This window comes from Clavelina lepadiformis, chromosome 1 (genome assembly GCF_947623445.1).
Source record: "Clavelina lepadiformis chromosome 1, kaClaLepa1.1, whole genome shotgun sequence".
NCBI classification, from domain to species: domain Eukaryota; kingdom Metazoa; phylum Chordata; class Ascidiacea; order Aplousobranchia; family Clavelinidae; genus Clavelina; species Clavelina lepadiformis.
Genome location: NC_135240.1, coordinates 10,749,477 through 10,775,679, shown reverse-complemented (window position 1 = coordinate 10,775,679; position 26,203 = coordinate 10,749,477). Strand labels below are relative to the sequence as shown.

The following is a 26,203-nucleotide window of genomic DNA, read 5'->3' as shown; positions in this document are numbered from 1 at the left end:
TATTATTTTGGTTCTTTTTTGTTTTCGCTGTAACTTAGTAACACTTTTATCTGCTTTTACATAATACATTTTTACTCGTTGTCGTGTGAGCGGTGTTCTTCATCCACCCGGACTAGATGTGGGAGCAGCCACTGGATAGTGCTGTCTACTATGGCAAACAATGTGTTGCCATGTGCATTCTACGCAGACCGTAGTGAAGATTATACAAGTGGGGTGGGGCAACCCCATATGACAAACGAAGTATGTTTGAAAAGTAATGAGAATGTGTAAGTAATTTTGTTTCAAGTAAAAATCCTAAACTACAACATTTCTCCTTCATAGCATTATCCTTGGACTCTAACACACTTTGCCATCCTCCTTTGCCATACATAAATGCACCACTAAAAGGATTTTCTCGAGAACGCTCGAAGCTCATTGATCATGGCTTATATGTCTTCCACATCGTGAAATTGCGTTTCCTTACTGACTCGTTTGAGCTTGAGAAATGAGAAAATGTCACAGGTCGCCAGGTAACTCTTTTTAACAAATTTGACTCAATTTTAAGTCGTTTAATGATGCCCTGACCCACTTCCATCTGCTGCTCTTTCTTTCCATCATCCAACAATCTTGGAACCGTTTTTACACAGACTTTTCGCATGCCCAACTATTTTAGAATGATTATATCCACACTCTCAAGCTGTTCATATCTAATTCATTTGCAATAATTTTGCTAGTTAGGTGGCGATCGCAACACGCCTTCTGTTGCACGCGCTCTATATTTTCATCAATCTATCTTGTTGAAGGTCTCCCAGTCGTTGGGTCATCTTCCATGTTCTCTCTTCCCTCCTTAAGCTTCTTGTGCCTCTCAAAACTAGACAATCGACACTCGACACTTGGCAATCCTTAGTTTCCGAAAACTTGCTGGAGTAATTCGAATGACTCTGTTAACGTTTTTTCAAGTCAAACAAGAAATTTAAAATTGAATCGTTATTCGGTGTTTATATTCGCTTCAAAAGAACTTCTATAACATTTCAAAAATTAATTTAAATTTATTTTATTTTAGTTCTCTTAGTCCTCTGGCGGTATTTAGAGCGGTCTCAAAAATTTGACTGTTTTTTTTTATGAATAACTCCAAAATGTTGAAATTTTACAAGAGAAACAGGTTTTAGCCTAAAATACTACATTGTTGCAATTACTCTGTAAGTTATACTCTTGCAAATCATACAAAAAAGGAACACTTATGGATGGCCCTTGAATATAAGGGTTCTCTGCATCGGTTATCTGTTAACATCTGTAACATCTGTAACATCTGTTCTGCAATATATAATGATATAATTCTATGCCGCGTAGTACAGTAATGGATTTCGCTAAAGGAATGCTGCATTCTGCAAAATACCGCATGGGGGCATTCTGCTGAAGTTTGCATTCTTAGGGTTCTTTACTTATATAGTTTTGTATTATGTTTTCAAAAGTTATTGTTATTTTATTTCCCCCTCCTTTATGGCGTCATACATTAACAGAATGGTTCACTGATAACAGCGATAATAGTTGATTGGATGCCATTGATTTATGTGGGAGGTTACCGATATGAAGTTCCCTGTATGGTTACTAAACTAGTTACCTATTTACAATTTTCGTTTGTTGAATAAGTAACTGAATAAATAACCAGGAAACTGGTAACCAACTTCACCAAATTTGGGGATTTTACCCAAGTTTATTTTGTTGCTTATGAGTTTGTATTTGCCCTAATTTTGAATAACCGATGTTGCACAGTATTTTTTAAAGTAAACTGCTATTTCTATTATTAAACCTCACCGAACTAACCAAAGTAGAAGATCGTCGAAGTTGAAAAGCCCATAAAACCTACTTCGTGTTATTCAAAGTTTAAATCATTCAAAATGGTACGGAACATGTCCGGTCCGTGCAAACAAGGCTGGCCATTGAATCAATTAAGCTGCAAATTTAATTGCATTGATGAAAGTCTGGCTGTAGACGCTTCTACGAATCGTAAAGAATGATTTATGTGACTAATTTCAAGAGAACGCGCTTTATGAAAGCCCTGGGACCATGAAAAGCACATTGAGAGAACTAAAATTGCGAGTGAAAGAGAATTTGACCTTTAGAGTTAGCAATAGTTGTTCGCATGTGTTTCAATACATATCTTGCCCGGGTTATAGTTAAGGCACTTGAGCTATTTCAAAGTTTGCGTTAAATTTACTTGAAGAAATTAGCTTTCACCACATAGGACGTTTTAAGGCTGAAGTTATTAGCATTACACAACCGACGATTGCGTAATGTTAGAACGAATTTAGAATGATTGACTGAACAAATTTCATGCGACCAATTAACTTAAATTGCACCAAAGTTAACTTAATCCTACCATTGCACCCCAAGTCATTCTACTAACCACGGATAGCGTGAGAAGAAAAGCTTGAAAAACAACTGTTTCTACGACCTTGTCTTTGAAATAGAATAAAAGTAGCCACCTGAAGCCCGACAATTGCGAAATCATCCGTGAACGTTCTTCAAAATTTCTATGATGCTTTGTTATGAGAAGTTTAACGAGAGCAAATGTACACTTGAACAAACATATGACACGCTCCGGTGGTTTTTTCCTTCCTTGTGAACAAAGCCAACGTTTTTTCACTCGGCACGCTAGACTTTGCACGCGACACTAAATTAAGTGCACACGGCACATAGCTGGTTTACAGGAGAGCGAAGAGTGGTTAAAGTGTTTAGACTAAGCAATTTTTATTTTGTTTTTTTCTGCCAAAAGTCAGTTTTTGCAATTGCCGTGTTGTCTCTGTTTATAATCAATGAGTAACCTCAAACAGGACCTGGAAAAATGTCATCCACAGTGTTGTGATTGCTGTTAATGGTAAATCTACAAACGTAATGAAGTTAAACGAAATCGGTTAATTTAAGGATTCTGTTCATATGTAGTTTTTCTCTTGTTTTATAAAAGCTTGATTCTACCGGTTGTAGTGATATCAAGGAGAGCACAAACTTCATACACTTGTCTCTCATAAAGTTTGGCATAACTTTTATGATGCATTCAGAGTAAAACTTAGTCTCAGGTTTTATAAAGGCTGAGCTTCACTACATTTTCCAACATTTGAAAATATTTGACTTCAGTGATGACGACTGAAGTAGCTATGTCAAGTACCTTGACGTTCCCCGTATAGGGCCTACTTAAAGCAAACTAAAAATTGTTGACGAAATTGGTTTTTGTTTTTAGTCGGTGACCTCAGTTTACGTCACTCAGAAGATTAAAAAAAACTTCGTATCTTTTGTATTCAAATTTTTTTTAAAGCTGTTGTTATGACACACTGCCTCTATTTACTTGACAGCAGTTTTAGTCTCTTAGAAAAGTTATTTTAACTCAAAATAATTTTGAAACCCTGTATACTATTGACTCGCCTATTTTATGGGTAATGTTATTCATAAAAGGGTGGCATTCCTTTGATGCAGTTTTAAAAAAAACTCTTAATTTTTTATGCCAGGTGGAAAAAAATTGCAACAGTCATCTTTGATTGTTCTTGTTGAATAACAAACGGGGCCATTGTGTCTGGCTACAAGAATCTAAACTTTAGATTTAGGTGTTCCCTAATAGAATGCGTTTGAAATAACGCCAGTGTTTTCTATTTACAGGATTTTTTATGTGATAATTATGAAATTGTGCTTATTAACCATCATCGCCTTTTTTGGGCATGTTATTTGTAATGAGACAGGTGAGCAAACCTTGCTTTTTATAGATCGGTTATCGATCATCTGCAACCACTCACTACACACTGTATAGCTGTTAGTTTGTTTAATAAAAGCAAGTTTTGGAGTGTAACCATCTACGCCCTTGAAGGTAAAGTTTACGACGATTATGAATACGATTCGTATCATGCAGATCACAATCATGAAGGCGAGGACGTTTTCGATCATCTCGTCGAATTGGTTGGAAACTCGGGAGTTTTTAATTCCGCGTCCCTCGATATTTTAATTGATGGGTTAAGAAACAGAATTACGTGCAACAACAAGTCGCTTTGTGACGATGTAAGTAACTTAGTGCTACAATCATTTCGCCAATTCATAAACGAATGCTTTTTTATAAAACGATTATTTTTTGCTTAATTGTAACAACTACCATATGTTACTGTATTCGGTTTAATTTAAAGAAATAATGTTTTTCAGTGTTTAAGTGAAACCAAAATTGGAAACTTGACAGACTACAACTCTCACTTTAACGAGACAACTCTTTTAGGTGTAGCCAATCACATATTATTAGTCTTTGCTAACGAAACTTGCCCAAACGGTAAGTACTTATTAAAAACATTTATTGCAGTATTAAAAAGCTAAATTTAAGTTAGTTTTACGTACTAAGGTACCTGCAGAAAATAAGGTCCAGAATGTAACAAGGCCCGCCATTCGTATGTTTTTATTCAGAACTGAGTAGTTTTATTATCGTTGATTTTTACAGTAGATAAGAAGACGAGACGAATTGAGTACAGTAGAAGCGAGACGAATTGAGAACCTTTAATCTAATAATATTAATCTAATAGTACTGCTACTTTAATGTAATAAACCTGAAAATAGGATAATTTGTAACCATGAACCATCCTATCAAACGGCCAAATTTGGGCCAAATACATTGAGCGCATGTAGAGCTAAGAGCGTCTAAAAATTATATCGAGCCTCATTTGCTGCAAGTACCTTATAACTGAAAAAGGCTTTTGACTTCTACCGGAAAATGATACGATTAGTAGAGCTAACCACAGGGATTTTGTACTTTGACGCAAAAACAACACAAAAACGCGTGACGTAGGCTAACAATATTCTTCATTTTTTGAACTTTAAGATGCACTTATATATTGGATTTATGATAGATATTTATGGTAAACGCAAATATTATGCAAACAAGCATACTTGTATCGTTACAATTACTTTTATTTACAGATAACTCCAGTTTAACCGGAAAAGTATGTAAGGAACAAGTAAACACACTGCTTGGAAAACTTGCTCTAAAATATGAACCAGACGATAATCAAACTCAGGTCAGTGAGTAATGAATATTTCTTATGCTTTGTAGTAAATGTAGGTAAACATTATTATCGGAATAGTCTACATTTCTTGCGAAGTGGCATAGAGAGTTTTTTATGTTAGCTGTTTTGAACAGTAGTTATTTTTGTAGCGTTTTTTTATAACTTATAAATTAAGTTATTAAACTATATTTAATAACTCTCCTTATTTTATGAAATGGGATTTGATTGAAATGAGAGGCATGTGCTAAAACAAGTTGACCTTAAACTAAAAGTAGTTGCTAGAAAATTTACCAGAGAAAGATCTTTTTAATGATATTTTAGCATTAAGCAATTTTTGTCGTAACCGTAGACTGTCGTGGATCCAACCGCCACAGACGTATTTATACTGATGAAGGTAGATGCAAAGCTACAGCTCACTAAGCTCAGTCTTGGCTGTTGGCGATAGGGTAGTTACCGGAAGTAGTTTATTATCGGTAGTTGCTGTAAAGACACAAATGCTTACCTAGTTATGTGCTGTCAACTGTGACGTGTTTAGGCTGAAAACTACCTTCACCTATACAACTGATCCCTTGTATATACCTCCTCGTAGTCCATTTAAAACGCGTTAGCCAAGATACGACTACTATTATATTTGATTAAAACGCCAGTCACCAAGCATGTTGATATCAAATCGTGACCGCAAAAATATACTTAATGACAAATCTGCGATCTATTTCAGCGTTAACTGTCTTTCAATCATTACAATCATTAGGTTTTGTTCAAAATATATTTTTCTCTGCTATGTTTACTTGTAATTTGTCTTTGATTTAAGGTTAACTTGTTTTATCATTTCCCGCTTACTTTCCAACTCGTTTAATTAGGATAAGAAATAAGAATATAGATTATAGTGAGCATGGATGGCTACATACAGGTTTTTTTTTAAGGTTTGGTTTGGGTGACCGCTAAGTAGTTTTAAGAGACCGTAAGTGTTTCATTTAAATACCAAAAAATAGTAATAGTAAGTTGCAAGTCCAAATTTTGGGAAACCGCTGGAGAAATTTGGGGGACCGTTTCAGTTCCCCAAAACACCTTAAAAAAAACACTGGCTACATATATGCTATTGCAAAGATCCGATTCTCTATTCAACTTAGTAAACTGTCTTATATTTTGATATTGTAAACCGAATTTATTGTATTTTTAACGCCAATTTTGTTCAATGGCTATAAAAAGAAATGGAAATTTTTAATTGTTAACGTAAAAAGTAAAAATGAAGTTATTTTTCTGATCAAAAATTAACATATTATAATATTGGACTCTTCTTCGTATAGATGCAATGATTTTTTTATGTTTATCAGTTTTATGATCGAAGTTGTATGTTGCGTTTGGATATCGGGTATAGGCTATTGCAGGGGTGGCCAACCAGTCAGAGACTAAGAGCCTCACTTCTTACTGTGTTAACCGCAAAAAGTCACATCATAAACGTTATGATTTATGACGCTGTTTCTTATTACGTAATAAATAATAATACTGCATCAGATATTGTTTCAGTTTCATCATCTTTATTCTGGGTCGAAATCTGATGTAATCAGTCATTATTTAGCAAATATCAATTGAAGATTAGCCAGTAGAGATTACTTTTCTGTATTATTTATCTGCCTAAAATGGGTAAAATGTGCTCTCTTTTGGAGGTTCAATATGAACGAAAGAGCCGCATAATACCGGACAAAGAGCCGCGGGTTGGCCAGCCCTGGGCTATAGCCAACACACGGCAGGTTCAAATTTCAGTTATATTCTTTCAAAAAAGCAGACATTTTTTGCGATTGGTATTTATTCAGACTTCAGAAGTAGCTTTCAGTTTAAGTTTCACGTATCTTTCGAGTTTCAGCCATGCATGCAAATACGCATTGATGTATAGCAATCCCAAATCTCTGTACTTCAGCGGTATGCAAGCGACGGCCGTCGGAAATTATACCAGATTATGTATGGCCAATTGATCACTTATGTCTGATTATAACAGATTATGTATGTAATATGTTTGTTCGTAAGAAAGAGTTACATAATCTTACATATATCCTAGTTTATCATAAACAGCCCATCGATGGTTCATGGTACCTTTCTAAACCTTGCCTCAAGTAAGAATTTCTTGCATAATGTTGGTATAAAAATCGAAATTTTTTATGTACGTTTTATCAAAAATATTGGATTGTTATTTACGTATCCTTTTACCAAACTTGAAAGACGTTATTTCTGCATGTCACTGAAAGCCTACCAGGTAATTGGAAACAATTAATTGTATATGGACTATAGATGATTACCAACATTGTAGGTGTGAAAATTGTATAATACGATAATGATCACACAGTAGGTACTGTATTGTAATGATAATTGTGGTAGTTCGATATTACAATAAGTGGCGATAAAATGCAAGGCGCAAGTAGAACAATTAACCGGTTAACTTAATTATAAATTATTATTATAAGATGGAATGTACATTTTCAAAATTTTATGTAAAAACGCAAAATTGTTCCTTTTGGAATCATTTGTAGTTATAAAACCTAACTCACTGCCACGCTTTCAACAGCTCGTACACAATATTCATTTTCAACATGGCGACCAAATCGCAAACCTTAAAAGTTGTTCTCTTTACGCCGAAGAGTTTCTACGTCATCACTCTACCCATAGTTCTACCGATAAGGTTTTTCCCTTGACCAATCGCGTGGCATTGATTTATTTCGCGCTTTTTTTTACGAAATCTAGCCTCATGGGAATTCTTTGTCTTGAATTCCTGTCCTTAGATCTGATGAGCCCGTGAGGCCGTGACTTGTTTGCTAGTGGTAGTTAGCGCTATTCTTATAGTGCTTGTTAGTTAAACCCTAGTTCTTTTGTGTTAGCCTAGCGCATCAGTTTAATCCCAGCCAATTTAGTATGAATTGGAAGTTGAAAAAAAAATTGGAAGTTATTTAGCTGCAATGTATTGTAGCCTATCAGTCAAGTGAGTACGTAGGCCTAAGTATTAATTGTTGTGTATGACTATACGCAGGTAATACAAATATTGTTTAGTTGGCATTACTGAGACATTTTTGTGAGGTTTTGTAATCTTGTAGCATGTAATTCGCTAACAGGAGAAACAAAACATCACGGAAATATCATTTTACCCGAAGCAAACCTTTTTGTGTAAACTCATTTAGATTAACGAGACTTACCTGTTCCATTATTTTTATTAGGTTTGTATGAAAAGTGCTGTCGATTAGCGTATACTACGCAGCAGTGCTCAACCAGTGAGCCAGATGCTGAGGAATGTAACCAAAATGCAAGATCACTATCAAGTCTTGTACGAACTGATGATGAAAGGTAAATACTCTTCCATTTACTGTTATCATTGCTGAAAATTGCTGGCATTCATTCTTGGTTCGTGTGTGTTTATTGTAGATGTTTGAAAATGTGAAATTTTTTAGTCTATGTTAAACCTAATGTCAATGTTTAACACCAGTTTGTATTTAGTGGAGTCGGAGATTGGGATGGTGGGAGGGAAAAGAGGGCTGCAGCTTTGACAATATCCTAAAGACCAAAAGAGCCGCATTAAAGTGTCACATTTCTCACGTTTTGTCTGAGGACGATCGAATCTTGCAGCAGTGGGGAAGAAATACACACTCACCTATAAAGAATTCTTATTTTATCTTCGTTTCATTTTCTAATTTCCTGCGTTCTTGCTTTTGTCAAGTAAAACTTTCAATAAATATCATTTAAAACGTATACGTTGCATTAAGCCGCAAAAGATCGTAGCTATTAGTAATGTTACTGAAAGGGTTTTATGTCAGGTAAAGACTAGGCCCAGAGAAAAATATAAGATAATTTTTCTCAGGCTCTTGCATGGTTATATAAGGCTTATGATCGGTCGCCATACTTGGCCCAAGCATTGCCCATTGTCAAATTTCCTGACCTCTTTCTAACATATATCTCTGGCTGTTGAATGGCGGACGTACCTTGGGCCAACTTTGTTCCTAACATGTGCGGTAGATATCACATAGTAAGGCCAAAGATAAATTTCTGACTGGGGGAGCGTTACACAACCTTAACGGATTTTGTATCACTAAGTCGGACATGAACTGTGTATACTAACTTGCTTTTCAAAGGCTCTGTAGCTGTATATAGGCCTATCCTGGTTTTAAGATGAGATAAAATAGCCTACGCAAAAAACTTATTTCATTTTCATCTTCCAAAGTGTTATATGACAACGCCAGTTTGAAACCTGGTTATGAACAAATCTTTTTGGTTGTATGAGATTAATTCACTTTAGCAGTTATTTCCTCTTATTTCTGAACTTTGGATGACCTCGAGGTGCACTTGTACCTGCGCTCCCGTTGAACTTGTTCGAAGCTGTGAGCCGCGCCTTGCGTACTGATGGGACGGTGATTGCGAGCTTGCATTCCACGGCCACAACATCTCTCTCCAGTTGTCAAAGCAGCCTACTGTTGCGAAAAGATTCACCACCAAGTTTAAATGATATGGGATGATAGAGTTGTTCGTGCTTCGCCTGTAGAGGACAACTGTTATTGCTGCTGATATGACGTCAGATATCAAGCAGATGCAAGTCAATATCATTGCTCGTTTCATGCGAGCGTGCAGTCTCTTCTGAGAAGACTTTGACTCGAAACCACCTTTTTTTGCTTTTAAGTGCGCCACGATTGACGTGCGCTTTATTATTGGATACACGAACAAACCGAGCAAAAACACTTGCATGACAACTGACACCAGCACCCAAGATATTATGATGTCTCTGAATACGAAAATCGATTGAGGGTGCACCTGACATGACCCAAGTGGGGCGCTATGGTAGTGAACAATGGCGCAGTAAATTACAGTTGATGATACAAAGTAGACCAACCAAACACCTATTGTCAAATAGCTCAGAATCTTGAGTGGTGTGCTGTTAAGGATACGCAGCGATGGGTTAATGTAAAACACCCTTTGTCTTGCCCAAAGAAAGACATAAACCAAACCTGTTCCAATTAACAAAACAAAAATCTGTGTCCTCGGCACGTTACGACATATTTCTTCCAAAGTCGAAACGGAGTAATATTCTTTGTGGTCGTAGATAACTTGTTTCTCTATGATCAACATCCACATTCGCAATACGTTGTGAATGACTGATATCACCGCTATTACAATGCACAGTGCTTTAGTAACGTTTGTAAAGTTTCTTTCGTAAGATGCTTTTCCGTCAGCCACGACATTTTGTGAAAATCTGAGCCGTAGATAATGAAATATCAAAGCTATTACCACATATAAGGAAATGGTCGATAGAGTCACAATGATGCTAATATCTGCAATCCAAATTCCGTAACTATGAACTGGAGTCGTTTCGTTTGTTGTCTGGTTTCTCACTTGGTAATTAAAGACTTCAGATTCCATTTTTAATTCAGCATAATCTTCGTCTATAAATTCTACAAAGTTTAGACAAATTAAAGTAATTGTTCCAGAGACCAAGTTGAACGCAAGACAAAACCCGTGTGATAGAGCATCGTTATAGCATGCTATAAGTTAACTTAAGTGCACTTAACTTTTGGCTAATCTTTAAAAAGCATTTAAAAAAAATTGATATTTTTGTCTTTTTCTACTGATCCTAGATCAATGTACAAGATAAGCACATATACGTTATTCACTAGTCTGCTGGTTTACCTGTTGTAAGTTGTCTGCTGTAATCTGGTTTAGCTGTTGAGCCATTCACGCCAATTCCTCAAAATAGTGGAAATCGTTATGGCATGGCGTGTGCGAACCAGTTAGATGTAACCTATTGTGACTGTTCCCTGTAACGATTCTGACAGATTTTGATCAGTGATGCTAAGTGTATGTTAATTATGCCAGTTTTATGAGTAATGGTACTTTACTTCCTGCGTTTTGGGCGGTGTATTACTCTACGTAAAATAGACACTGATGGCCGCCGTTATTTGTTCTTGAAAGAGAATAATATCGTTTTTTAATGTTGAGGTACGATTATCCTCACTTACGTTTTGCATCACGTGTTAGCCATAAAATCAAGAGCACAAAAATCTTGCACTAAGTACAATGCATCCTCTGTACTTAAGACAAACTTTTCTTAGTTCTATTAGTCTATGTCCATGCTCTGTATAGCTTCATTCTCACAAAATTTTCTTTCACGAGAGCCTTCAAGTTGGCTTTGTCGTAAAATATATGATTACAAATTTCATAAGAAGCGCCCAGAACACCATTAACTGACTTTGTAATGTGTTTTAGGATAATAAAGCTCAATTTGTAAATCTGTTAGTTTATTATTTTGGAACACTTCCTAAACATTTATCCCTGCGACCTTAAACCATATCAATAAAACAACAAAGGTTTGGGACAGAACAAGATTTCTAATGCAAAAAAGAACAAAATTTTTTGGGATAATTAACCTTTTAGATATGTGGTTTGTCTTCCGTACTACCTTGGCCGCTTCCATATACAATTGCAGATAAGATACCTTATTAAAAAGGAATCATATATTATAGTCCATAACAAATGGATATAGACCTATATTTTCTAATTTTATAATCGAATTTTAGGCTGCTCCTTACTATCCAAATCTGACACTCGTCCACCTCCAATAACATTCTGTCTTTGGCTATTATTTCAACAAGTGGTTACCATCCAGTTACCGCAGGTTTTATGACAGTATAAATTACACAAAAATGCTCCCTGGTGAAAAGATTGTCAATAAATGTATAGTGATTCATCGATGCTGATATTATCAAAACGGAGACTTTTTTCTAGTACTGCACATACGCAGATAAGCGGCACATTAGCATTATAATAGAGCGGAAATAGCATCATAAAAGAATTTGTTGGTAGTGTCGTACGTATGAAGAGGTTCTTATTAATCGAGTTATGTGCGTTTGCAGAAGATTAACGCAGCATAAAGGAGCTTTGTGCAAAATGCATGCATACTGTATGAATTACTCGTATAAGATTATTGAAATGATGAAAGCGTCTTTCTAAAGCTTTAAGATTGTCGCATTTCCATGTAATATTACATCCCTGGTATAGATACAACGTTTGAGTCATTTTTTTTTGTAGAAATTGGTACAGAAGAATACTGCTTGTGCGTAATTGTTTCCACGAATATATCTACCCCTTTCAGCAATTAATTAAACAATACCTGTGTGTTCTATCCTTGCAGTGTTTTAACCATCATACATTGATAACTGGTAACTGCACTGACCATGGAGCCGATGTTGTCTACGCAATGCTTGCTGATCTATATGAAGGCAAATGCGTGCTGCCTAATGAACATCAACTCGAAGAAGAAATTTTTGAACACATCGGAGCAGCTAACGGTGTTGTGAATGACCAAGGTTTGTAATCTAGTGATCCACAAGGGTTCGACAATTTTCCTTGTAGCAAATTCTAGCGGCAAGACTCTTTTGATATTTTTTGCAGCGCTTACCGATCTCTTAACCGGTCTTGGAATCGGAGTGATCACGAATAGCATGACTGAAACCAGCACCGACGACCATGCTGATCACGATCACAAACGTAAACGACGTAACACAGTAGAAACTCACGAAGAAAATCATGAACATCATGCAAGGGTTAGTTCGAAATTTGTCTCGTTTATGTATGTTATGCTGTATACCGTATACTTGGCCATAGCGGCATAATCGTCAGTATGCTTGTGATACTTTTGACAAGAACGTGTGGCAAACTGATATAATCAGAGGTCCTTTACCTGACACTTTACAAGAGTCTGTTTGTCAGATTTATATTACCCTGCAAATTTTGTTGAGCTCAATCCTAAGAGTCTTAAAATATGAGGTCTTGAAAATGCACTTTGGGACAGCAAACAATAATGGTGGCTCTCATTTATTACGAGCAGACTATGGATATGTAAAACAGTTATAAAAAGTTCACCTGAAGTAAGATATAGCTATATTAACTATGTAGGTACGGTTTCATCTTAAGATGAGTCATGACTTGTTTTCGCTTCTTGTGACAAAGCACAGTCGCTTTCTCCATCTAAACTAGTTTATTTTTAAAGTTTTTGCCCTCATTTACCTCTCGTCAACCTTTATAAATAGAATTTATCCTTTTTTATTTTGCACACTACTGCTGTGGAGAAGTAAAAAACTGGTGAAGGGACTATTACTAAAAGTTTTGAAATAGGCGCATACAAGTAATTGTGTTAAGTTCTAAAAAGATTCGTTTTGGAAAAAAACTGATTTGTTGAGCTTTGTTAATTTTAAAAATTGAAAATTAAATTAAAAATCTTTTGCTTAATTTGCTTTGTTTTATTAAACTTAGCCCCATGGTAAGCGCAATTTAGCCCCAAGAAGTAAAATTGCCTATGTTGATGACCCCTTGGTACCCAAAATGATGTTTTCTTTCGGTTGCTATTATACACATGACGGCATTTGTTTTAACTTATTTTATCATCAACACATGATCGGATAAATTGCTAGTTTGTGCTCATTTTTCGTACATTAGCAATACATTTTAAGGTTTTTAAAAAGAAGGTAAAACATAAATTAAAAAATTAGGTCCATGAATGCATACACGTAAGCAGATTTGACCAAGTTATACTTCGAACATCTCTTGCTTTAGCGAAATTTAAGTGATTCGTTTAAAATAGTGAACCTGTATACGATGCGCCATCAACCCCATTATGCTTGTTTTCGTCTTACAGTGCTATTCGAGGAATCAGCTTAAATCCATCTTCGGATTCTCAGGTAACTTAACCGAAGAACAAGTATTAGAAATGTGCCCAGCTTTTGTCCAGCAAATTCTAGAAAGGAGCTGCACCACGAGAGCGGCAGAGGAAGAATCCACCCAACCACCCGAAGCACCGTACACGGATGCCATGAGTAAGTGTTGTAATGATTTCCATTTCCATTTAAGTGTCCATTGGAATAGAACGAATTCTTTCGTTTATGTTTTCGTTTTCCTTTCAATTAGTACGTTTGTTGAAGTAGCCTGAACTAATTTAGTTTGGCCTATGTCTTAGCCTACGTTTCAATGATAATATTATGTGTTGCGCTTATTATGTACGAGGACGTGATGGCGCTTCATAGTTTCAAATAATATCAAACTCTTTGATAATGCTGGATGTATTTTCAACTTGAATAGCGAAAGTTAAGGCAAAAGTTGGCCTTTGATATGGCGTTTTGATAGAAGTGCAAGAGTAAATCAGTCTACGAAACAAGAGTTTCGTTGACACGAAACATCGTTATACTGCGAAGCAGGAACACTGATGTAATACTTATTTGAAGTTTATCGTTATCTTATATTGATTTCAGAGTATGGATACGGAACTGCGTCGGTAGGGATTATCAGCGCACTTGCCTTTGTTGGTATCTTTTTCTTCCCAGTCCTCGAGTCAGTTAAGTTTAAGCTTGTCATGCAGTTCTTCATTGCTCTCGGAGTGGGTACCATGTCCGGAGATGCCATACTTCACATCATACCTGAGGTAACATCAGAGTAATGGCAATTAATTTTAATAAACCATGCATGATCGACCTTTTACAACTTATGCTTGCAAACGTTCACGGTGTAATCAATAGCTTGTTGGCATTTTTTATCTTTAAATGAAAGGTGACTGGGATCCACGACCACGGCGCTACGGAAGAAACTGATGCACATGATCATGAAGAAGAAGATCGAACTTATCTCTGGAGACTCTTAGTCGTTATTGCCGGTGTGTGGGTGTTCTTTCTCTTCGAAAACGGTCTAAAATTACTCTCCAGTAAACGACTGGTAAGCTAATTGTTGAGGATGACGCAAAACGATTTCGAAATGCTTTGCTCAGCAAAACTATTGCAGTTTGTTTAACGATCCAAGCTTGGGCAGACAACGTAATGTTTATTTAATATCGTTTTCTACAGTTAGGTGTACAGTACGGCTATAAATCGTAGTGCACAAACAAACTGTGTCCTTTCAAGTTTTAGATGTATAAACTTAACTAACTTTACCAAGTTAAACCTAAATCTGCTCTAGCTATTAGCTGTTACCTTGAGCATAACTGGCAGTGTAATGTTCTTAAACGGAATACCAGGTGGGATATAATGAACCGTCAATCTATTTAAAAGAATTCTGGTTTTGTGTTGAAGCCTCACAGTCATGGACCTTGCGCTGACGAGCACCACACCTACACAAATCCAACTGCGCCTACGGATAACGATCACGTGACAAAGTTTACAAAATTTGATTCCGATGGGGATGATATTGAGGAGGCCAAGAAAGTGGAAGGTCAGAACGGCAAACTTGCAAAGAATGGAGTAAACCACATTGGCAACGGAACGTTGGTAAGACTAAAAACCTTTCTGATTATAGTATCAATTTTTTAGGGTTTACTTAGGAATATTTGGTAACACGTAAAAACTGACTTTACGGTATTAAATATAGTCGGGACTTGCTTATATACTAACCTTTTGCCCTTTTATCTTGCCAACATCCAGGTCATAAAAGAACAAGAATCAAAACGTGAAGAGAAAAGGAGATATTTCTGGGGTATGATTGCTATGATAAGTATCATAAACTCTATACTTTCTGTATCCTGGCATTTACAGTGTAAATGTGTAAACGGTGTAAATTTTACACCCATCATGTGCAAACACCTTTAGATTGGTTTTATCAATTCCGTTAATTAACATTTAGGACAATACCAGCATACGGCGGGATAGGTTTTTGGAACAACGCATAAATCTTTCCGTTTATTTGGACATGTCAGGGCTGACTTCTAAGCAAACACTTTCTTATAGGTGTAACTGCAGTTGGTATCATGGTATTCTTCGGCGACGTTCTTCACAACTTTGGCGATGGAATTGCTATTGGAGCCGCTTTCAGTGAGTCATGGGTGCAGGGCGTGGGAACGTCTCTTGCAATTGTGTTTCATGAACTACCGCATGAGTTTGGTAAGTTACTTTAAATATATGAAGTACAAAACCTGCTTTTGTGCCTCTCCTTCAAATATATTACAATCTAACTTCACAGCGACCAAGTTTTTGAACATATTTTTAGTCGATTCTTTTCTTTTGAAGGGGATTTTGCCATCTACATGAATAACGGTTTGACGAAGTGGAGAGCGTTGGCATTTAATTTTGCTGCGGCTTGCTGTGCCTTCATAGGCCTTTACATAGGTATTGCCATATCTAGTGACGAAGCGGTGCGTGGATGGATACTTTCTGCTGTTGCTGGAATGTTTCTCTATGTATCTTTGGTCAATGTGGTAAGTAAAGCTTAAAAAGTTACAAGAAAAGGCTATTTAACAAAACATTTTCAAGATCCTTTACAACTTCTGAGTTTCGATGCAAAACATAAAGTTCTGGTCAGAAATAGAACTTCAATATAGAATTCTGGCCTGAACTGTCAGCTTGTTTACGGTGGTGGTGATCTTATTTATCAATCAATCCTTAAGATTGATTACTGACGGTAATAAAATATTCAATGATAGCTGAAAGTTTAATATAAATTCATTCAAATTCAGAACAGTATTCATCGTTAACCGTAGGAGCCAACTCAAATATCCGTAAATAGGCCAAATTAAGCTTGTCTCATAAGCCTTGTATTATTTAGTTACACGAAATGGTGTGTGAAGAGTCCTTTTATCCCAAGCTCCAGTTTCTCCTCCAAAACCTCGGCTTAGTCTTAGGATGGGGCATTCTTCTTGTAATTGCCATTTTCGAAGAAGATCTTGTGAATAGCATTCAAGGCTGAAGATCTGGAAAGGTCTCGATTGCAGTAAAGCTGTTTCACTAAAGAACTAATTTCTGTTAATCCTTCAAATGGCCGATTATATTTCTTTATTTAATTATAATAGGTCCACATAACAATTATAGTAACGCTAACAATAGTATTACTGTTCAAATTCGAGAAGTTAGGTGCACGAACAAGGTTTACATTTACATTGCTTCGGCGCTAGTGTACGTTATCCACTTCAAACGTGCTTGTAACGACTTTTAGTAAGCTTAAAAGTGTTCCTAACAAAGTTTCCAACTGTTACTCTTTATGATACAAACTCTACTAAACGTTATTTTAAATTCTTGTATTACTTGCTGTTTAAAGGCTGTATATTACTTATAGTAACGCAAGCAATATTTTATCAACGTGTGCAACAATATACGGCAAGTTCAATGTTTTAGTCTTCTTTGTATATTTGCTTTTGTATAATTCTTTAATCATTACTAATAAAAATGCTGTCCAGCTCAAACTCGTGTCTTGATAACAGGTTTGGTCCAAGATGTGGCCGAATTCACTGATTCGCTACTGAGTTTTACTTCACTGACATTAGAATTCATAACGGACTTTTTCCTTTTATGGCCTCGAAAAATTATTTGAATTATTACTCCTGACGATGCAGAATCGCTGCTTGTTTGACACAACGGATCCAATTGACTTATGTGGCCAAACTGTGAGCGCTGAAAAATTAAAATTACAAGTAATCGACGCAAAACTGAACCGATACGCTCGACGCTTGTAGAAAGTTTTCTGCAAAAAGGACACACACACACAGAAAACACATTCTGGGCTGTAATACAATTAACTATCCGGTGTCACTTTAATAAATAGCCTACATTCATTATAAACGAAGTGACAATCTATAACCGACCAGTCAGCAAGCGGAAAAACATTTATGATATTAATTCGAAATCTCTTTGCCTGGTAAGTTACTATACAAGGATTTCACCCAGAGAGAAACGACACCGAGTGAAAATAGTGATGAGGATAATTTTTCTCTTGCTACAAGGCTTCACCAAACAATTGACACCGAAAAAAATTTGCAAGCTCAATTTCACTGAAATCAGTAGCCCACTTCAAGAAACACGGTTAATTATAATAAGCAAGACTACGTTCAGTACGGCGAGACAATTAAAACAAAAGACATGTATAGCTAAACATGGTAAAACACAGCTATACCACAATCATGCGTAAACATGACGCATTATGAAGCACAATTACAGTAATTGAATTAACTACGAAGGTCAGATGTTTCGGCAGATACAGATGTACAATATATTATTTTGGAAATGTAATGTGAAAACACTTTGTGTTTATGACCACACAGTATATTAAGCAAACGCTGAGCATGTGCGTCAGCGTGCAGGTGCTAAGTGCACTTACCAACATAACGAGAAATTTGAATGTGCGTCATCAACGGCTGACCTCAGATTAGTTTTGAAACAATTAAGAGAAGAGCAATGAACGAGGCACAACGCACAAACGTTGAAAATCCATGAATGCGATTGCAATGGAGGATGAAACGAAAGGACAACATATCAATACTGAAAGTGACTATGGCAATAAAACGTACGACTAGAAAGTGGTGTAAGACAACATTTGCAAACCTGAATTCAACTACGTGACATGACGTCAACGAGCAAAAGAAACGAGGTCACGTGACATGACGTCGAAGAAAAACAATCAGAGAAAGCTTACATATTTGACCGCACAACACGGCTATACCTGCTCGTTTCAAATTTCCAATTCTGCACCAAGTTTTGTATAATATATATAGAGCACCACAATTCTTTATGTACAACTAACTTATAAATTATTATTTAATAAAAAACATACATAGCATGCGCAAACGAATGTAACAACAAAATAAAAGGCAAATTAGGTCATGTCTAATGCTTTAAATGATAAATACCACAATGCACCATGTTTGTTGAATGCTGCCAAATCGTTCGTGACATCACTCTTTGTCTTTGGTAATGCAACAAAAGCAAACGCTGAAAGTTTAACAGTCGCAGCGGTTACCAAAAATGAAAAAATGAACCAAACAAGCCCGACGAAAACCACACAAATAAGGCGAACGCCGTTATGAAATATTATTCTTCAAGAAAGTTATACCGCGCAAAAACTAAGGGACTCTGAAAGCATCTTTGAGCAGTTGGTTTCTGAGAATTACCAAAATTCAGTAGAATTCCAAAAAGAATTACCCTGGGCAACGAAAACCCGAAGTGGATCGTAATACACTTCAAGTCGAGTGAGACTGAATCAACAATACACATAGTTTCAACTTAAGTGTAGCAAAAGCTAACGCTATCTTTACCACGGTGGACAAGACACAACGCAGTCGTTCCATTAACAACTGTTGATCTAATTTAAGGGGGCTAGAAATGTTTTTGACAACGTGTAGCTCAAGTGGCATATCGTATGAAATAAATAGGCCAAAACAGTAAAACACGTAAGCCCACTATCGCCAACGCATTTTTTGCTAACGGCAGCTTATTATTTCATTACTGTATCGCCCAAAGGAAAATCAAAATAGCACGGTTTACCTCAACGACCGCACAGATAGCCAGCCAGCAGCTTTCAAACACTGGTTTATGTATACGTCTGTTTCGAGTTATAAAGACTCTAACACCAAACGGTAATGAAATCTTAGTACGTCCCGTAATAGATTACAAAAAAAAATCAATTGCTATCAGAAGCAGCAAAAAATTACACACTGAACGTGGATAATGGGTGAAAAAAAGCGGGCACCTTAAAGCTCAAGTTAATAGCAGTAAATATTAACAGACGAATAGCTAATATTGCTTGGACATGCCGTAGACTGCACCAATGCCCCTTGAACGTACAAAACAAACGAAGCTTTTGCGATACAGAAATGAGTAATAATGGCCTAACGTTGCATCATTTCAACGTCAACGGGTATTGATTTTCTGTCAAACTAATTTCCCTTCGATCACGCTGGACAAAGGATCTAGATTTCGGTTGTGAAACACGCTCGATACGAGCTCGTTTAATCCTAGAATTATACTAGTATGACATAGATGACAACACGTCACGAGAAATCTCTACAAAGGACAAACAATAACAACTTTAGGGATGAGAAAATTTAATACTGTAATTAAAAAATCGGTCGGTTGCTCATCTGTCCGTACTACTGGAGCGTTAACAACCTGAATTAACAACTAATCATGGAGATTATGGGTATATCGTGGTGCGTGGAAAGCGACTTTGTAGGATGCATGGGATTTCATGCACTATGGCCTGATTTCCAATGCGATTTAACAAAGATTATGTCAAATATGTCAAAAACGACAATACCAGTCAATTATAATGCCTATGTTAAGCAAACAATTATGCGACCTATTTATATCGATGTCAAAACCAAGTCTATGTACACCATTATTTACAAGTTTTACATGTGGCACAACTTGCAGAAACAACTTTTGTTGCTCACTTTTCGTACGAGTTTAAATGCAAACTGTTAAAAAGGCCAGTGTCGTGGTTAAAATTTATGTGTAACGTTTCATGTACCTTCATACATAAATTATTTTCGCGTTGGAAAAAAGTAGAAAAGCATGTTTCAAAAGAAAGGAGAAATGAAATAATTTATGTAAGTGTTACGCAGAAAACATCAAACAATTAACATAACAACAGCACAAAACGATGACAAATAAAGGCGTACCGTGAGTACAACGCAATCCGCACTTAGTAGTGTAAAAGTATACATTAAAGATTTTTGACTCGAAAGCAAGGAAGTGACATAAATTACAATACCTCAGTTTAGCAGCTTCATTGAAAGAAGGCAACAAGCATCAGTATTGTCAGGCATTTTTACACTTGAGCTTAATACTTATACGTAAGTCGTTCGTTGGATCGGGCAGTGTTAATTATGTCGTTCAATTCCATCTCTTCTTTGTATTTAGCATCTTCGTAGACTGCCAGCTTTCGCGTCATTTTCACGTAGGCGAAGTTGGCCGTTAGACACATAGCATATTGCTTCTGTAATGGGAAGTATAAAATGATTTATAAAAATCTGTCATTAAATTCTTATCTGAAATAGACATATCACATAATATACGTTTTGTCGGCATCAGGAAATCCATCGCGACACCATTTGGGCGTATAGGAGGATTATCATGCGCTAAACATACAAAACGTTGCAAAATGGCAAATTTTTTAGATACAGTATTACAAAAATTGATAGAAGAAAGTGAGGCGTGGTTTAAACTCTACGATGCTACAGGGTTTGCATATATGGATTATGACGTTGACCGACATAAGCTCTCTTGGGTATCCACTCGCCAGGCAGAACCAGGAAATATTTTCGCATTGAATCATGACTTGAACATATACGGCTTAGTTATGCAACTGGCACATTCCTGGCACTTATAGCCCTGCGGTGTTGACTGTGGTTTGGACTTGAAAGTGGTGTAAGAAACGTAGAAATATTTCAATACCATGTTGGCATATTCCGATGAAAATAAACCCAAAACGCTAACCTACCAGTCAATAGGAGTTAGGATATCATGAAGAGATTTTTGCCATTTACAATCTTTCATGTACATAGAACAAAAATTAAATGATAAAATAAGGAAAAAATGTCATACTTTAGTCGTCCCAAGAATCCAACTTCATAGATTAACAAATATGAACGGGTAGGTATATTAAAAATAGAACGTTTTTGTAACATACGACTAAGGCACAATCTTGACGAAATCAAATCAATATTAATATTTCGCCTCTCAATAAGCAGGCCAGAATATTTGAATGACTAAGTTCAAACGACGCACACAAAAAGCATAAAACCTTAGTTGGAAAGGAGAAAATCTCTTCACATCGCAAGGTCGCAGTGGACAAAATTATACAGGAGACATTATAAATTGCCCTTAAAAGAACGTATTCAATCACCTACTTCAAAGGGTAGTTCTTAGGGTAAGGTATTTTGGTTACACCAAAATAGCCTTTGGTTGACTTGAGTCATTTACTCATTTTAGAGTGCTTCCATACTAAGTAAGATGGTATACGGCAGAGGTTTTAATATTAAACGACGAAACGTTACTTGCCGTTTGCGGTGTTTCCACATGAACACACCCTAACTTCTAAGTACATTTGTGACAAAATGATTGATTTGTAAATATTTGTTAAAGGTAAAGTTGAGCTCTACTCAAATAAGCCCAACAATAGCTTAAAAGTAACAACTAAATCTTGTAGACCTTAGCCTGTATTTCTGCGATCATTAACAGAATTCGTCCGTGCTTGTAAACTACGAGGTCAATTTCATGCGCACAAGTTATGAACAAAACGGCCCACAAATTAAATTTTCAAAACATTGCATGGTTAAGTAAGAGAGATATCCACGTAATCACAGTGGTTTTTGAGGGGGACCTTTATAAAACAAGCTTGTATTGGCGGTGGTATACCAAATTCGTTGGTATACAATACATGCATTTTATAGTAATTTACTTACTCTTGGTTCAGCAAATATTATACTAGGTAAGCAACATTCACTGATTATATTCCGAATGATTAATGTATACTGAATCCATGTTTTATCAGGTAAAAGTAATATGAAGTAACGTGACACTTTCACTTTGAATCAATATTTCAGCAGTAATCTTAACAGGAAAAGTGGGCCAATGATTTTATGATATATTTCAATTTCAATTCTGGGGAATAAGCACCGACAAATATCACAGAACAATAATTAAACAAAAACTTATCTAAAATCCTGGTACACAAATCTCACTAACCATGCTTAGAACAACAAGAGCTGCTCCTACCAATGCAATAATGAATAGCTGGTAGGTCATCACAACCTGAGAAGAAAATAGAAAAACCTAATGCAACATACTATTAATCTACTATGTACATAAGATCTTTTTCCTTTCTATAGGTTAATTAATAAGTTTTTTAGCAAAATAAACCTAAATGTCAAAAAAATAGTTAATAATTTTGTGAAAAAAGAAAGTCAGGAAAAGTCTGTCAAACGTACCTCAGGTTGTTTGCACAAATCCTTTAAATCATCACCACATAAACGTCCATAATCTTTGCTACCAGAATAATCTGGGTGCATCAAACCTGCAAGTTACAGCACATGTATACACAGCACAGCATGTAATTTTGTGTGCAGCCTCATGCAAATAATAATTTAAGATAAAAGCTTTTGAAAAGCATCAGAAAAACATGTTTGTATAATTTTGTGGTTGTTTATGGATGTGAAAAGTAACATTGGAGCAATATACTACTAATAGAATGCAAAACAACAAACATCATGAAATAAAATTTTTACTTCCTTACCTGACTGAACAAAGTCGAGACACACAAAATCACTGTTAGTGGTTGTAGGTTGTTCAACATAAATGCATTGGGAATAAACCACAACCATAAAATAAACTGGCAGTACCATGAAGCATATCATCACTAACCACGCAATACCAGTAACGTAAGCAATCACAGTGTACTGTAGAAATAAACTGAAATAAATTATTCTTATTCCAACTCAACAGTGGAACACAATAAAGTGATAGATGGAGACGTGTATAAAATTTACCAATATCTTGCATTTATGTATGGCTTCGAACCTAATTTTTATCTTTGTTACATTACAGTACAATTATATATATGGTAAAAGCTCATTAACTTGACTTTACTTTACTTAAAAACTCAGATAGTTTTTGGTTTTCTGGCCCTAGTAAAGCGATGCAGGTAAAAAACTAACAATAATTCTGAAGCTTTTTCACTAGTTTACAATTCATGCATGAACAAACAAATGTTTGGTGTTCAAAGCTGGAATGTTGATTCTTAAAGAAATTACTCCTTTTATTGTTTTGTCTCAGTTTGATTTTACTTGTAACCAACTTTATCGATCCCTTCAAGTCCAAGTTAATGAGCTTCCATGGCATAGATAAAAAACAGAAATTTATATAGAAAGTGTCTATCATAGCTGACAACTCCTAGCTTCTTATCTTAACGAAATTATTATGGTGATAACATTCACTTACAAAAATCCCAACACACAATCCACAGACAGAGGTTTTGCAGCTCTCTTCATAATCACTTTTAATAGTTCGTGTTGAAAGAACACCGTCGACGAAAAGTACAACAGACAGAAGAAACATATATGAAGCAATACCATAAATGGCATATTTAAAGCTCTGAAACCTAACAAGCAAAACCTCAATTGAATGGAACATCATTACTTCATATAAGCATATGCCTAAAAGTCTCTACTGTTGCAAGTTACACTTACGCTTCATCAGCTTGTGTTGTATTCCATGAAAAACCAGTGATATTTGCTGAATTCAACAATTGGTAACTATATGTTAATGCCTCATGTCCTGTGCCACAAAATAGAGCTGTCCCGGCCCAACAAATAACTGTTGCAATTAAAGTTCCCCATGGAACCAGGCTTAGGCACTTCAGACATTTGTCAAAGCAAGCTATAAAGACATAGCATGCACAGTGTAAAAAATTCTAAAAGAAGATGCAATAAACTATCTAACATTACATGCCGAGAAAAGTGGACTAATATGTTAAACTACTAGTAAGGATTCTAAGTCATATTTTACAAAGCAAGATTTCATACAAGTCGGATACATTAAGTATATACTGAATAAATATTTTATTACTTCACAGAAGTATCAATACAAATAGAGTGCGACCAAGGGAAATACAATAGAAATTGACAAGCAATAAGCACATTTTTGTTTCATATTCACTAATTAATGTAATACAGTATCCGTAAATTACAAACACTTACATTTTATCACAGAGTTCAAAGAGGAAATAATTACAAAAATTAAAAAAATATTTACTATGATTTTATATTTGGATAAGCACAGCATCATAGTAATTTTAGCAGTTATGCCCATGATTGTTTTGACTTGGGTGTCATGTAGAAAACACAGTCCAACATAATTACTTATAGTCTTATAACACAGCTCTACTTACCCATTGTTACATGAAGTGGCTGTACACATACAAGGAAATCACTGTTGTGGAGGAAAGTTTCACCTTTTAGACTATGACACAGAATATCTTTTCAACTAAACAGAGTGGAAAATCAGCAAAATATTGCTACTACAAAATAAAAATATAAATGTCTTAAATCCTGAAATCTTAACTCCAAACTCATTTAAATTTCAATGTTAGGATACCACAAAGCAACACATCAATCATGATATCAAAACAGTTCAAATTGTGTGAAATCCCAAACTGAGTGACAGCATTTAATGATAACATTATACCAATAATAGGAAAAAATGGACTTAGTACCAGTAACAGTTGTCAATGAGCAAGTGAAACTTGCATTTTCACTGAGTTATATTTACGCGATCAAGGCAAGGTTGGTCGTTTGAACTTAGAAAAAAATTATGGGTCAACACTAATCAATAAAAGTTAAAATAGAATAGAGTAATAATCTAAAAGCCAATTAGGATAGTTTGCGAGCAAAGACATATGCCAATTTTCAACATGAAATGACATATTTTTCCAACCCAAATTAATCTAAAACTAATCCATTCAGACCCAAACACTCATCTTTCAAGAGCCGTGACACATGACCAATTCACCTCCAAAACTTAATTTGCCTTTTATTCAGAAATTCCAATCAAAGCCAGTTAGTACTTTTGATTTACTTCATCATTTTCCACTTTGCTTCCTTGCTTCGTTAGATTACTATTGGTCAAATTAAGACTGCAGTGCATGCTGTTGGGCTAAGCCAAACTTGCGCTAGGCCTAGTTGGCTCAGTAGCTGAGTGGTTAAAGTGCTGGGCTTACAATAGGTACTTTTCTGAGTTATGGCCACCATGTTGTTTTGGGTGGCAAGATTTTTTTGATTGTCTATACTTAACAATGAAAATTCTTGAAAAAAGAATCAAAGTGGGTCGACAATATCCATTGTTAAGAATAGGTGATTGAAAAAGTCTTGCCACCCAGAGAGTACCTCGGAAAGGGGGAAAGGGTCTATGTTCTATGATGTGGCCCTTGGCTCATGTTCAATACCCAGTGGCACCAACATTGTACAACTTGGGCTAGTCATGAACAACGATTGTTCCTGTCAGTGTGAAGGTAGAAAAAAGGCTACCACTATTTCATCAGAAAAAATCGGAGTCTAGTATACAAGTGCACAACCATAACAGGATGCCTTCGTATACTAAACCCAAGCTACTCAAATTGTGGCATCATCTGCTTGTGTAGATCGAAAATCGTACGTTCGAAGCCAGTTGTCACAGATTTTTCTTCACCTGACTTAAATGTTATAATATAGTAACCTATACCTAACCTCAATCTACCTTCTATAACCTAAATCTAAGTCCAATAAAACCTAAAATAGACTTTTTGCATACCCATTCTCCTAACAAAACCGCCTCTCTTTAACATCAGGCTGTGTAACCTGTATAAGGTGAAATAGTTACTTTGTGTACACTTTTGTACACTTTGTGTAGGCGGTTAGGTTAAGAGAATAGATACATGCAAAAAGTTAA

The 26,203-nt window shown here is 35.9% G+C and overlaps 3 protein-coding genes across 4 annotated transcripts; 1 reads left to right on the top strand and 2 right to left on the bottom strand.

Moving 5' to 3' along the window:
• The first annotated feature begins 469 nt into the window (after positions 1-469).
• LOC143446380 (metal cation symporter ZIP14-like) lies at positions 470-17,184 on the top strand. Of its 2 annotated transcripts, none has more exons than XM_076945999.1 (14): positions 470-509; positions 3,878-4,023; positions 4,162-4,282; positions 4,924-5,021; positions 12,169-12,343; positions 12,429-12,580; positions 13,672-13,849; positions 14,282-14,451; positions 14,577-14,738; positions 15,092-15,286; positions 15,440-15,491; positions 15,743-15,895; positions 16,022-16,209; positions 16,557-17,184. In XM_076945999.1, exons 1-14 carry the CDS (start codon positions 485-487, stop codon positions 16,695-16,697), a joined length of 1,956 nt encoding a protein of 651 aa, XP_076802114.1. In that variant the 5' UTR covers positions 470-484; the 3' UTR covers positions 16,698-17,184. The 2 variants fall into 2 exon arrangements, with proteins under 2 accessions (XP_076802114.1, XP_076802105.1); XM_076945990.1 differs by lacking the exon at positions 470-509 and adding an exon at positions 3,635-3,710.
• On the bottom strand, positions 7,995-10,557 carry LOC143446393 (uncharacterized). Its single transcript, XM_076946011.1, has one exon. It carries the CDS (start codon positions 10,398-10,400, stop codon positions 9,282-9,284), a length of 1,119 nt encoding a protein of 372 aa, XP_076802126.1. The 5' UTR covers positions 10,401-10,557; the 3' UTR covers positions 7,995-9,281.
• A 313-nt stretch (positions 17,185-17,497) lies between the features above and the next one.
• On the bottom strand, positions 17,498-24,828 carry LOC143446402 (neuronal membrane glycoprotein M6-b-like). The gene is made up of 7 exons (XM_076946024.1): positions 24,669-24,828; positions 23,968-24,157; positions 23,720-23,879; positions 23,016-23,178; positions 22,711-22,796; positions 22,469-22,534; positions 17,498-20,717 (listed from the first exon to the last, which is right to left on the bottom strand). The coding sequence occupies exons 1-7, from the start codon at positions 24,670-24,672 to the stop codon at positions 20,562-20,564; spliced, it is 825 nt and encodes a 274-aa protein (XP_076802139.1). The 5' UTR covers positions 24,673-24,828; the 3' UTR covers positions 17,498-20,561.
• Positions 24,829-26,203: the final 1,375 nt, after the last annotated feature.